Source organism: Pleurodeles waltl, chromosome 2_1, assembly GCF_031143425.1.
Source record: "Pleurodeles waltl isolate 20211129_DDA chromosome 2_1, aPleWal1.hap1.20221129, whole genome shotgun sequence".
Lineage (NCBI taxonomy): Eukaryota > Metazoa > Chordata > Amphibia > Caudata > Salamandridae > Pleurodeles > Pleurodeles waltl.
In genome coordinates this window covers 196613204-196627912 of record NC_090438.1, presented here as the reverse complement: position 1 = coordinate 196627912, position 14709 = coordinate 196613204, and the positions used below count along the sequence as shown (strand labels likewise).

Here is a 14709-nt window from a genome sequence, read left to right as displayed (position 1 = left end):
ACATATGACCCCTTGCTGAACTTGGAATTATTGTTGTCCACTTTTCCAGAAATGTATAGCTTTTCTGGATCACCCATGAGTTTCATACTGGTTTCCACCACAAACTGTATGTAGGCTGAGAATTCAAAAATAGGGAAAATAGACTACCTCTTAAAAAAATGCCAAAACTGTGGTACACTATTAGGTTTGCGGATTCAGCTCTGCATGTTCTTGAAAGCTGGGAAGATGGTGTCCTTAGTAAGGCAAACCGTTTGTAGATGCCCTTCTTAGGGAAAATAAACCAACACTTTAAGTGGAGCACTATTTCCCTATTTTTCTCAAAAACTCAAAATGTTGTTATATTTTGACAATTGTCTCAGTCCCTTCTAGGGGAGTTCACACACCCTGTGTACGTTTACAATCCCCAGGGTTTTGGAAGAAAAGGGTGCAAATTTGGCATGGATACCATGAGTGGAGAAAAAAATGTAATGGAGCCCTAAGCACACACTACCCCAAATAGCCAGCACTGGGGGGAAAACGGCCCATCAGCTAATTTGTTAAAGAAATCAACAAATTATATATATATATATATATATATATATATATATATATATATATACACACACACAAAATACTAAGAAAATATTGAAGCATGGGAACAATAGATATACTATTCCCACTCTGGTTTATGCAACAGTAGAGAAAGTGTAGGCTTTCATAAAGGTTAAATGTGCAAAAGTAGGGAAAGCACTGGACTCTGAAGGGGTTAAATTTACTATTTAAACTCCAGTCTGCGGAACAGTAGGAACAGCTTTGGACTTCAGAGGGGTAACATTTACTATTCCCACTCCAGTGTGTGCAGAAATAGGGAAAACATTGGACTACGGAGGGGTTAAATTTACTATTCCCACTTTAGTCTGTGCAACAGTAGGGAAAGTACTTCACTTCAAACATATAACATATTTGAATGACCCTATTAATTAACAACAAACATAGAACTATTAATATGAACTGTACTGAACAAATTATATATACATAAACACTATTTCCATGATTATTAAACAGTTTAATAATTTTCAATTACATTTTTTTTACATATTTATCACTTAACTTCCCACACGATACCCCCACAAACTTAAGCAGTGCACTTAAAATATAAATAAAATAAATATGTATAACACCATTCACATAATTAAAAGTTGATTAAATAAATGTTATTAAAATATTATTTGTTAATTATTGCTTAGCTTCCCATGCCATGCCCCTACAAACCTAGGAGGCTGCACCTAATATACAACTTAAAAATATAATTATTACACTACTTACATAATAAATAAATAATTATTACCTAATTAACTTCTCATTTTATACCCCTACAAACCCAGCAGCCCGCATCTAATATATAGCTTAAAAATATTATTACACAATTAACACAAATATTAATCGATTACATATTTAATAAAGACATGATTAATTGTTAATAATAATTAACCTACACTATACCCATACAGACCAAGCAAGCCACTACCTAAATATAAATTGCTATTAGCAATTAAATTAAAAAATATAAATCACTTAAAGTTACTAATATTACTAACAATTATATGACAAAACTAATATATGAACTAAAACACAAAGATAAAAAAACTATATATTTTTACAACTCTATTATTGATTATATTAACAACAATATTACTTACCTGAAAAAAAATTGCTATTCTTGAAATTGATAATTTTTGTCACAATATTTTTTCCAATATTTCTGTAACTCTATATTTGAAACTCAATATTTTGTCCAAATACAGTTCTAGGGTGAAACAAAGTCTATGGCTAACAGCAAGTATTCCTATTGTGGGAGGAAAGGATTGGAAAGGCAGGACATAGCCCTTCCGAATGATCTGCAGAAGCTAAGCATCTGATGTAATGGACTGCCAGTGGAGGAGATAATGTTGAATTCGCCCTCCAACTGGACAAGCATGGTCCTGCAGAATCAAACTAGGACGGCCTAGAGGCCGCAGCTGCTGGGGGATGGGTGACGGATAACTTCTGTCTTCCAGACCCTCTAGGTCTGAAGACACAGCACCCACATCTTTGCATAGCTTCGGGAGCTTGCGCCCAACAGTGGCTGGCATAGGGTTGTCACGGTGGTACGTCCCTTCCGTGGCCAAGAAAGTGGTGAAAGGCAGCCAGTGGACAAGGGGGCGCCAAGAAGTTGGACATTGGCCGAGGCGCCTATAAGCGCCCCAGCACCAAGTCTGCCTTCTACATTCAAAGAGCATGTCCATAAGGTTTGCCTGGACATCCTCCAAAAAGCCAGATGTTCTCACCCAGGCGTGGTGCTGTAAGGCCACCGTCGACAAAACTGCTCTGCCCAGCGCATCAGTCGCATCTAGGTCACACCTAATGTGACCTTTGCAGCATCTCTCCCATCAGGGAGAGGAGGGCCCAGGCCTCCTCCGGGACCCGTAGCAGCACTTGCACAACCGTATCCTTTAAAATGTGCAGGAAACGGCCAATAAGCATGAGGTGTTCAACGACCTCAATGCCAGGCTGGTGAACGAAAACATCTTCTTCCCAAGCTGGTCCAGCCTCTTGGATATCCTTTCCGAGGAGAGCGGAAGGGAATGCACCGTGGGAAGTTGAGACTTGGGCTTCTAAGCTCTTACGGGGGTGTTGGCTGACGAAACTAGGGTCACCCAGTGCGGGGCAATGGCGGTGGGGAGTCATCCTATTTACAGGAACCCCTGTGCTGGCCTTGGACCAAGTTCCCATCAGGACGTCAGTAAGTGGCTCATTAAAGGGCAGGAGGGGTTCGGAAGTAGAAACCAGAGGCTGAAGCACTTCAGTCAAGAGGTTTGTCTTGACAGCCACCGAGGGCAGTCTGAGATCGAGGTCCTCTGCTGCCCTACACACCACCATTGCATAAGAAGCTCCCTCCTTTGTAGCCATAGTTGGGGGGAGAGAGCTAGCCAGTATCTGGATTGATGTCCAGTCCACTGGCCTCTTCTAGTTCCTCATAACAGTTCATAGATCTCTCTAACTGGTGCTTGAAAGGGTCCAGTAACCCCTTCCAATTTTCTTCCATGTATGGATGCGGAACAGAATGCTCAGGATACGATATGGCACTGGTGGGCACCGTCTGCGCCAGAATCAGCGTTATGCGATGCTGTTCCGGCTCTGGATTGTCTGGAATCAGAATGAGGCTGGTGCTGGCAGCACCAACACCATCAGCATTGTGACGGGTGCCGGAGAAGGTCGCATGGGTACGACTGGCGCCAGTCCGGGTTCAGATTTATGAGACCCCATCACAACCAGGCCTTAGTCGCTGGTGCAGAACCTGAAGGGGCCTCCTTCGACCCAGCGAGGCCAGAAGTTGCTCCAGACGGGCTTGAATACGTGGTGCATGGCCACGCAAGAGTCTTAAACCTGAATGGGGATTGGTCTGGCTCGCGGAAGTGGAGGAAGATGAGAAGGCAGATCTGGCATTGATTCCATGGAACCGTGGCTGGAACGCCAATGTACCGAACTTGCTGCGCCAGCCGATGGATGAGGTGAAGTCAAAGCCCGTTTAGACGACAATTTCTTTTTGTGCCTCTTTCACAAGTGCCCTGCGGACCTCGAGTTGGAAGAAGACGACTTGGGGCTCCTGCAGCATACCTGCGACCTTCTCCTCGACCTGGACAGTGACCTCCAAGGAGTCGTGCTGGATGATGTTGTCTGATGGGCCACAAGTAGCCTCAGGGATCGCTCCCTCAAAGCCTCTGGTGCCATGGCCCAGCAGTCAGAGCACAACTTCAAGTTGTGGTCACACTCAAGATACCATAGGCAGACAAGGTGAGGATCCATAACCGACATGGTGTGGTGACAAGTGCCACATGGCTTGATGTTAGATGTCATCTTGACACACTTTACAAAAATACTTGACAAAACATCGAAAAAAGTCTGTCATAAAATGACATCGGCGTAGCTCTCTCCAGATCTGCATTGACTGGCGTGGAAAGAAAAGAACTGACGTCCGCGCATGTGGGTGGTGCCTACATAGGTCACCGCAACGTCACATCTGGGGCACGGACGACACCATGCACAACCAAACTGAGTCACCCAACAGCACACTGAGGGGTATTGCTCATGCAAAAGTTTCCCGATTCAGTCTGACGCCTGGGGAAATTCAAGGAAAGGAATCTGCACATAGGAGTCTCTTTAGATTCAGGTAACCAAGTCAAGTCAAAATGGGAAGTCTCACGGGAATGTGATGGGGGACTAGGGTTGTCACTGAGGCCATATGTACGAACACTCTTTCCCATAGACACAGAATGGGTAAAAACCTTTGCTACATCTGGCCCGGAGTCCCCACCTACCAGGAACCCAAAGCTGCTCAGTGAATGAACTCTCTGATACAAAGGAGATGACCTGACCCTGCCCACGGTTATGACAGGAACTCTGTTACTTAGATTTCTACTGTACTGCTGGAGCTGGAACAAAGTGGTCAAGAGTGTTGGCATCCATACTTTGCTAGCCTCTTTCAACAAAGCATTTCCACTATGCTACATAAACTGAGATAGCTTTTCCGCTTCAAGGAGGGTGTGTTAGCAGATCACTTTTGAGACAAGAGAGCAGTAAGCTCATATCCAAAACCACAGCTAGACCATTCTGCCCTTGTTACTCTCAGTGCTCTGTTGGTGTGTTCTATCCTCCCTGCACACCTCATTCTCTTGTTCATATAATGTGTGTAGGAAAATTGCCCTTGTTGCAGCCCCCCCACACTTTTTGCCTGATATTAAAGCTGACTTGACTGACAGTAAGCTGGGATCCTGCTAACCATGCCCCATCACCAGTGGTCTTTCCCTAGAAATGTACGATTGTTTCCACAATTGCACACCTCTGGCATACAGGTAAGTCCCTTGTAAAAGGTACCAGTGGTATCAAGGTCCCTGTGGCCCGGAAAGGTCCCTAAGGGCTGCAGAATGTGTTGTGCCACCCTAAGGGACCCCTCACCTAAGACATGCACACTGCCATTGCAGATTGTGTGTGCTGGTGGGGAGAAAAAGGCAAAGTCGACATGGCATCCCCCTCAGGGTGCCATGCCCACAAAACACTGCCTGTGGCATAGGTAAGTGACCCCTCTAGCAGACCTTAAAGCCCTAAGGCAGGGTGCACTATACCACAGGTGAGGGCATAGCTGCATAAGCATTATGCCCCTACAGTTTCTAAGTCCATTCTTAGACATTGTAAGTACAGTGTGGGCATATTAAGTATAAGGTCTGGGAGTTTGTCAAAACGAACTCCACAGTTCCATAATGGCTACATTGAATACTGGGAAGTTTGGTATAAAACTTCTCAGCACAATGAACCCACACTGATGCCAGTGTTGGATTTATAAAAAAATGCACACAGAGGGCACCTTAGAGATGCCCACTGTAATTTACCCAAAACCCTAATGTAGGACTGACTGGTCTTTGCAAGCCTGCCACTAAGAGACGAGCTTCTGACCCCGTGGGGGTGAGAAACAAAGCCTTGTCTGGGTGGAGGTCCTTCACACCTCCCGCCTGCAGGAACTGTAATACCTGGCGGTGAGCCTCAAAGGCTCAGGCCTCGTGTTACAGCTAGTGGAGATGCCTGCCCCCCCGGACAAGCCCCCACTTTGGGCGGCCAGTTCGGCTGGAAACTCAAGAAAAACAAGGAGGAGTGACCACTTCATCTGGGACCACCCCTAAGGTGTCCAGAACTGAAGTGACCCCTCTCCCTGCAGAATCCTCCATCTTGGTTTGGAGGACAGGGACCAATAGAAATAGGACTGTGCCCCCCTCCCCAAACTGCCTTCTGACACCCTGTAACGCCTCTAAATCCAGGATTTATGGGCTTCACTGAACCCAAGTCGTCAGATTCCTGGCGACCTCACAAGAAGAAGGACTGCTAAGTTGAAGCACCAGCAGAGAAGAAGGAAGACGAAAACTGAGTTGGCCCTAGCCCTACTGGCCTGTCTCCTAATTCAAAGAACCTGCGAAAGAAAGTGACATTGCGCAGGTCCAGCAACATCTGCCAAGCTTCCAGAGGACTGCCTGCATCACAGAGAGCCAAAAACTTCGGTGGCCAGCGGCCCTGCCCAAGAAGAAACTACATCTAAGGACTACAGAGCCTCCCCGAATCCGCGAGTCCCGGCCACTCTGCACCCGACGCCCACGGCCCATGTCCAGGTGGTCCAACCAGATAGAGAGGATCTCCAGGCGATTCCAAGCCACCCTGGGTTGACCTCGCCTGCCCCCCACAATGACACCTGCAGTGTGAATCCAGAGGACTCCCCTGACCGCAAACCCTCTGGATGAAGAGATCAGGCGCCTAAAGGTATACTGCACCTGCAGCCCAAAGGCCTTGGAGAACCCGACCTCCAGTGCAGACACATTCAGCAGGCGGCCATCCCACTTTCCAGCCTGTGGTTTTTCTGAACCGACCCCCCTGGACCCGGCCTGCAGCATCTAAGTGACCCCTACGGGTCCACTCATAGGAAAGCATTGGGAGCCTGATGTTCAGTTTGCAACCTGTCGCCTTTGCACCACTGAGGGTGTTAGTTTGGTGCCTACTTGTGGTCCCCCCCGGTGCTCCTCTAAACCCCCCACATTTGCCCTCCGGAGAGACGGGTACTTACCTGCCAGCAGATCTGAAACCAAATGGCCCCAGTCTGAATAGGAGCCCATGTTAAACTTGCCTCAAATTTGACCTCTGCACCCTACCAGACCCATGTTAGTGGTGTGTTGCAGGTTACTCAGGGAGGTCCTTAGCCCCACCAGGGAGGCCTTTTTCCTTAGGTGTGAAAACTAACAAACCAGATAAACTCACATGAGTTTGTCCCCAAAAGGGTATTTATTCACGTTTGTACTCTTTTTACACTCCTTAATAGCGTTCTTCTAATAGCCCTTTTTATGTACTTATATTAGTCTCTCTCTCTTTCTTCTGTCTCTTCTTTGGTAGTCTTTTACATTAGTCTCCTTCTTGTCTCTTTTCAGACGTGCCTCACAGTCGCTCCACAGCCATACAGGAGCATGAGAAAAGAACAGAAGACAGAGCGGCAAAAGGTAAGTGTATTATTCTGGGGATAGATATATTTTACTGCATCTATAATTGGGAAGGTAAGTGAGGGTCTAGTGCCAAATGTGATCACTCCATGGGGATTCTCTGAAGTTTGTGCTCATATATAGTGTAGTTGTGAATGTGCTTCAAATATAATGCGTTTTCCTTGGGAATTCAGGTGCCTTTCTTTTCCTTTTTACTTTTATTGTAGAGCCCCTTCTTCCCCCTCTTTTATTGTTATTCCTCGCTTTCTTGTCCCCTTTTTAAACAATGCGGTAGCAGAGCCCTGAATACGGGCACATACCTGGGCTAGCCACATCCCTCCTGGGAGGTGGCGGGCTGCTGGGTCCCGAAACTGGAGCTTGCCAATTTTGTCAGCGCTTTGTTTTCCCTCTACGCTCTCCCTGTACCTCTGGTCTGTGTCCTTGTAGGCTTGGTCCGCGTCTCCTCTGCTGCTGTACGCGTTTCCTCCTCCTTCCGGGTGTTTGTGTTTCTCATCAGTCTTCGCGGCGTCCTGTCCGTCTTCTGTGTATGCGCATGCCTCCTCTGCTCTCTCCAGCATTTCTTCTTCCGGGTTCTTGTTGGAGATGTGATGACGTCGGCACAAGATTCCATCTACTGGTCCCCTGGGGCACGATCCTATCGGCCCCGATCCATTGTGTGTCCCTGCAGGGCCGATTACCCTGTTACATTCACTCCCCCTTGTAAGTGGCTGATTGAGTCCTGAATCTACAGGATGTCTTCTGTGATAATATAATGTTGGCTCAAAGGGGTGTTCCCGGGACTTGTTGAGAATTATGTTGTTTTAATACCTCTATAATCTGGGTTCTATTTCTGTCGGGTAGGTCTGGATTAATATGCGGTATCCACTCTTGGAATTTATCTGGTTGGGGACATAAAGTAATCTTGAGAGGTTTTATGCTATTTACAAGAAAGATAGAGTCTTCAGTAGGGGTTTGCATATCTCCCTCTTGACACTTTTTAAGGAGATTGATATGATATATCTGGGTTTTCTTTGAAGTTTCTGACATCTTCAGTCGGTAATTCTTTCTAGTATTTTATAGGGGCCTTGCCATTTTGCTAACAATTTATTTTTGGTGCTCGGTAAAAGAACGAGTACTTTGTCCCCTATAGTTAATTCCCTTAAAGTTTTTCCTGTACTATAGTGTTTTTCCTGTTTCTCTTGGGCTTCTTCTAAATGAGTCCTGACATCTTCCCATATTGACTGTATATGGTCCTTCAGCCGTTGGGTGTATTTGAGTATATCTCTGCATTCAGTTTCCTTCTCCTCCTATTGCTTAGCAGCCATGTCTAGGAGAGTTCTAGGTTGTCTGCCTAAAACTAATTCAAAAGGACTATGTCCGGTTGAAGCCTGAACATGAGTTCGGATGGCATACAGGACCAACGAAAACGCTTTGTTCCAATCCCTTCCTGAGCCCGGCATTTTTTATTTTTTTAAGAGTGTTTTGATAGTTTGGTTATAGCTTTCTACCAACCCGTCTGTTTGAGGATGATATACAGAGTTGTGAATGAGTTTTACTCCAAGTAGTTGGCATATTTGAGACATAAGGCGGGACATAAAAGGAGTACCCTGGTCTGTCAATAATTCTTTTGGGAATCCCACTCCGGTAAAAAAAACTATCATAGCATGTGCCACACTTTTAGTGGTCATGCTTGTGAGAGGAATGGCTTCAGGATAACGAGTAGCGTAATCTACAAGGACTAAAACATACATAAACCCATGTGAGGATGGGGTTAAAGGTCCCAATAAATCCATTCCTACTCTAGAAAAAGGGACATTAATAATGGGTAAAGGGTAGAGTGGGGCCTTTTGTACCACCCCAGGTTAATAAGTTGACACTTGGGAAAATTTGGCACAGATTTTGTGTATGTCGTAAAATACCCCTGGCCAATAAAAGCAACGGAGGAAGTATTCCTCGGTTTTCTCTCGCCCATTATGTGCTCCACTAACCTTATCATGTGCTAGATGGAATACCTGTATTCGATATGGGGTGGGTACTACCAATTGAGTTTTTGGTATGTTGTTATGGTGAACGATCCTATATAGCAGTCCATCTTGTATTAGAAAATAAGAACCCACCTGACCCGTTGATTCCGTGACAGCGGAAGCCCAGGCGTGTTTCAACCCAGGGGTCTTCTCTTTGACAGACTCTGAAGGGCGGTGGTATCGATAGGACAGTCTTCTCTGAGGGGAACAAAGGAAGAGGATTGTTTTTGACATATGCTTGGTATTTTCTTTTTTGCTCTTTTCCCTTGCCTGCTTAATTTCTATTTCTCCTTACCCATTTCAATTGAAATATGGGACAAAGGGGCTTCCTTGAGCCAATGATCTATACTATTGTCTTCGTTTAGACTTTCAAGTAGTTTATGAAAGTCATAATAGTCGGTTCCTATAATCAATTCCTCCACTAGATGAGGCACTATACCTACTCTCAAGTTTTTTTCCCAACCTCTCCATTTTATACTGATCTCGGCTATTGGATATTGTTTACTGTCACCATGTATACAACAAATGGATACGGATTCTCCCTTCCGCCATTGGTCCTTCGATAGCAATTCGGCCTTAATCACCGATTGACTACATCCGGGGTCAATCAGTACCCTAATGAGGTTATTATTTTACTAACATCTCTTTGGAGTACTGTGGTATGCAATGTGACCCCACTCCGCAGAGTGATAACACTGTGGGGTTTGATTAAGCTCCTTTTCTGTAAAGCCTAAACCATGAATACCCTCCGGACTATTCGACAACCAAGGTTTTGATAGAGGACTGATGTTTTTGGCTACTATAATTTGCCTTTTAAGTGGAGTCACTCTAAAATCGGGAGACGGATGATAGGCACATGCCAGCTCTATGGTGGTGGTTGTTGTAATGTTTGGGTGTTGTTTAATCCAGTTCCGTGTTTGGACCGGTAATGCTTCTAAAAACTGTTCCAATAATATTATTTGTATCACTTCTTTCCTATTAGTACCAATGGGATTCAACCATTTCAGGCCTAGATCTTGTACCCTATAGTCGAGGGCTTTGGGATTTTCCATAGGTAGCCATTTAGTTTTCCAAAATTTTATACGGTAATATTCAGTGTCAAACCCTACTCGTTCCAGAATAGCCTTCTTAATATCCCCATACGGAGTGGTTCCCCCCAGATTTACCGCTTGGTATACAGTTTGAAAGGTACCATTCAATAGGTGTGCCACATACTGTCCCCATCTATCTTGTGGCCAATTTGCCGATGTGGACATCCTCTCGAAGTTAGTGAAGAAGGCATCCAGGTCTTCTCCATCTTGAAACTTCTGTCAAATGGAACTGGGTACATTCGGATGGACCCGTGTGGTAGCTATGGTGTCAGTCATTTTTTGTAATGCTGTCTCGAGGACCAGTTGATTGTTTGCTATAATAGCAGCTTGACTTTTGAGGGCAGTCTGCAACGTCTCCCTATCCGTTCGGGCTTCCCTCAACTGCTCTTCCCATACTAATTGTAAATGTCTTTGACGCTTAGCGAGTTGACTAATCATATCCTCCAAGGTGGGTTTCTCCTACATGGTCCCTTTTACATATAGGAAAAATTCCACTTCTGACACCAATATTTGTTGCGGGTTAGTCGGGGAGGCCCTTAGCACCACCAGGGAGGCCTTTTTCCTTAGCTGTGAAAACTAACAAACCAGATAAACTCGAGTGAGTTTGTCCCCAAAAGGTATTTATTCACGCTTGTGCACTTTTTACACTCCTTAATAGCGTTCTTCTAATAGTCCTTTTTATGTACTATATTAGTCTCTCGCTCTTTCTTCTGTCTCTTCTTTGGTAGTCTTTTACATTAGTTTCCTTCTTGTCTCTTTTCAGATGTGCCACTGCCATACAGGAGCATGAGAAAAGAGCAGAAGACAGAGCGGAAAAAGGTAAGTGTATTATTCTGGGGATAGATATATTTTACTGTGTCTATAATGAGGAAGGTAAGTGAGGGTCTAGTGCCAAATGTGATCACTCCCTGGGGATTTTCTTAAGTTTGTGCTCATATATAGTGTAGTTGTGAATGTGCTTCAAACCTCATGCATTTTCCTTGGGAATTCAGTTGCCTTTTTTTCCTTTTATTGTAGAGCCCCTTCCTCCCCCTCTTTTATTGTTATTCCTCGCTTTCTTTTCCCCTTTGTAAACAATGTGGAAGTAGAGCCATGATTGCAGGTACGTAACTAGGCTAGCCAAATCCCTCCTGGGACATGGCGGGCTGCTGAGCCGCTATGTCAGCGCTTTGTTTTCCCTTGATGCTGTCCTTGTAACTCTGGTCCACGTTCTCGTAGGCTTGGTCTGCGTCTCCTCTGCTGCTGTACGCGTCTCCTTCTCCTTACAGGTGTTCGTGTTTCTCGCCAGTGTTCGCGGCCTCCTGTCTGTCTTCCGCGTATGCGGGGACGTGCTGACGTCGGCACGGGATTCCGTCTACTGTGCCCCAGGGGCACGATCCTATTGGCCCGATCCATCTTGTGTCCCAGCAGGGCCGATTACCCTGTTACATGGTGGTGGGTGTTTGGGGTTAACTTGAACCCCAACCCGTGGACTTCCTAACACCCGGAGACTGGAACTATAAGTGTTGTACTTACCTGCAAAACGTACTAACTATTCTTACCCCCAGGAACTGTTCTGAAAATTGCAGCGTCAACTTTTAAAACAGATTATTGCCATTTCTTAAACAACTGTACAACTTACCAATTCCAATCAAAGTGGTATTGATACCTATGTGAAATACTTATTAATCTATGAACTTACCTGCAACTTAAATCTTGTGGTTCTAGAAATAAATTAACAAAAGATATTTAGCTATATAAAAACCATTCGTCTGGAGTTGTCATTGAGTGTGTTATTCTTCTATTGTCTTTGGGTGTGTACAACAAATGCTTTGCACTACCCTCTGATAAGCTTAACTGCTCGACCACACTACCACAAAAGAAAGCACTAGTATGATCTACTGTTGCCTCTGTTAAGCCTCTGGGGAACCCCTGGACTCTGTGCGCATTATCTCTCTTTTTGATATATTATATACAGAGCCAGCTTCCTACAGGGGGAACTCCCTTTTTGACAAGTTTAATAAAGGAATCCCTGGATGCATTAAAACATCAAGTGATTGTTTTATAAGGTCAACTGAGAGTAGGTTCTTTCTTGGATGAAAATGGTTCCCTGGCATAAGATCAAAACATCTCTGTATTTATTATGCTCAAGATTAATTGATATTTCCAGGTGGCCAACAACCACTTACATTGCAGTTTATGACACGCATGTTCAGAAATAAACCATCCAACAATGGAGATGGATTTTAGGGTAAGGAGAGTAGCTATGGCAATAATCCCTTGCCTCATGGTCATATCAACTCTTCAAAAAAGTGACATACGTTGATAGACGTTTTTAGACAGATTAACCATTATATAGAATGCTACAAGAGTAAGCGGTCTGTGAGCACTGGGGACCACTACTGATGTAGAAAATGCTATTTGGTAGCTGGTGCATTTTACTGACAATAAGACTCACACATATATCATATATATAGAAAAAACACAATAGAGATGACAACAATGTTTACACAAGCTGTCCTGTTACCAAGGGAGCACTGTAAGGCGTTTGACGCCTTAGATGATGACTAAAGCAATAACATGGCAAGCTTAACATGAAGTGGGTAAGCTTAGGATGAGCCAAAGACGAAAAAGTGAAATACAAAACATCTTGCTAAACATGCATCTCACCAACAAGCACTGACCATCCTGGTTGGGAGATTGTGAAGTGGAAAACACAGGACTAAACTGAGCTTTAGTTTACTGATCTATGGCATCTGCCTTTATCACCTACTCCCCACCCCACCGGCTCTGTAAATCTCGTATCTATTATGCCAAAGTCTCTACTTTGGTCTAGGCTGCCAAATCCAAATTACAAATCTTCATTTAATCACAGGCTAGTTTAAGTAGTAATTAAAATATTGCTATCTCCTTATTTTTCTTACCTGTCCTTCATGATTCAGACAGTATTAATTTTTTGTTTTACAACAACCAAGCTTCTGACCTTTGTCACAGCAAATCTATCTATCTATCCATCTATCTATCTGTCCATCTATCTATCCGTCCATCTATCTGTTATCTGTCCATCTATCTATCCATCTATCTTAGCACGTTTAAGGAACTCAAGAAGAACTTTCTATTCACCATCGGTAAACCAAACGTGCACTTGTGATCTGTACACTTGGAGCAGACAAAGGCACATTAATTGGGAGGCTTACACGTGTCTGTGTTGCATCAGTCCGTGTATTTTTTAGTACAAAAACACGTTGTCATGTTAAACAATCCGAAAAGTGTACCACCCTTCATAAGTTATTCTAGTGTAACTAGCATCAACATTCGTGACATTATTTATAGCACTTTAATATTTCAACTGGCCCGTTGCCACCTAAAGAGATTAACCTGCACTTGAAGTACACTGCTTTAATGCCAGATTTACCTTGGCATTAACACGCACGTATCAAACATTTTACCCCGCACTTTGCAAAAGCACCTAATGAAAGAGTAGTAGTTACAAATGACACAACAAGCAATAACATACTTAAAGGAATGGGCTCAGAAGCCTGGATTCCACATACACACATTTATAGTGAATTTAAAAAAAGTCCCCTGACCGTTGAGCTGGCTGAAACGTATCAATTCTTCTTTGGACAGCTTCGTGCCTTTTGAGGGACTTAACGATTCAACTTCAGTAAAGGCTGAAAGCAAGCAACAATTGGGAGAGAAGTTCATACAAATAAACGTAACTATGAGATTTAGGTAAACAGGGAAAAACATTTGTTTAACTTAGTTTGATTATGACTGCACATAAGGCAAACAATGCCACACTGATGTATCGCTCAACTCTAACCATACGGGTCAAGAGTGATACACCGCTTTGTACAACTTCCATTATCTACAGGTTCCAGCAGCATTCTTGAACCACAGGGCATGAATGAAAATCCTTCTTACAAAAGGGCGGGTTTTCAAGTACCGAATATTAGGTTGCTTATTGGCAAAGCAGACAATCATAGTTTCTTTTTCTGAAACAGGGTATTAGATCATAAGGAAATACGTACCGAGATAAAGGGAAAGCATGAAGTCCGATGAAGGTTAAGGGATTAAGCTTGCACATAAAATGTCCAATTAGTAACCACACTTACTGTGCACGTCATGCAGAAGAACTGAGCACTGTTTACCACCAGTGGGGTTTACTGTTTGGAAAATAACAATGCTTGGCTCCACCAGGGTGGCAGGAACACATCTGCACCGGAGATTGCCACACATGAATGTCCTACGATCTCCTTTTAGCCGTCAGCACAGACTAGCACTTAGAAGTAATTCGGCAGGTAGTGGAATGGTGCCCTTTAGGTCAAGTGGGATGGGGTAGGAGGAGAAATAAACACGTCTACCCGGACACACAGGTAAATTAGGTGTCCAGGTCTGTCACCTATCCCCTGCCCCTAGGTTTTATGGTCAAGAACAAACCATATTTTAAATAGGTCACTCATGGATCGCCAAAGCTCTGCTTTATATTTTATCCTGACTTTGACCACAGCTAACGATACCAGGGAGGAGGGGTGCATCTTAGAGCCCCTATAATATGAGCGATGCCATTTTCACCTGGCACTA

At 44.2% G+C, this 14709-nt stretch overlaps 1 protein-coding gene across 1 annotated transcript in view; it reads right to left on the bottom strand.

Annotated features, from left to right (window-relative positions):
- TBC1D8B (TBC1 domain family member 8B) overlaps window positions 1–14709 on the bottom strand; it is a 783045-nt gene that overhangs the window by 78454 nt on the left and 689882 nt on the right. Inside the window, exon 18 of the mRNA XM_069212396.1 lies at window positions 13713–13796. Within this exon, the coding sequence (XP_069068497.1) occupies window positions 13713–13796 (84 nt within the window). The remainder of the gene's footprint in view (window positions 1–13712; window positions 13797–14709) is intronic.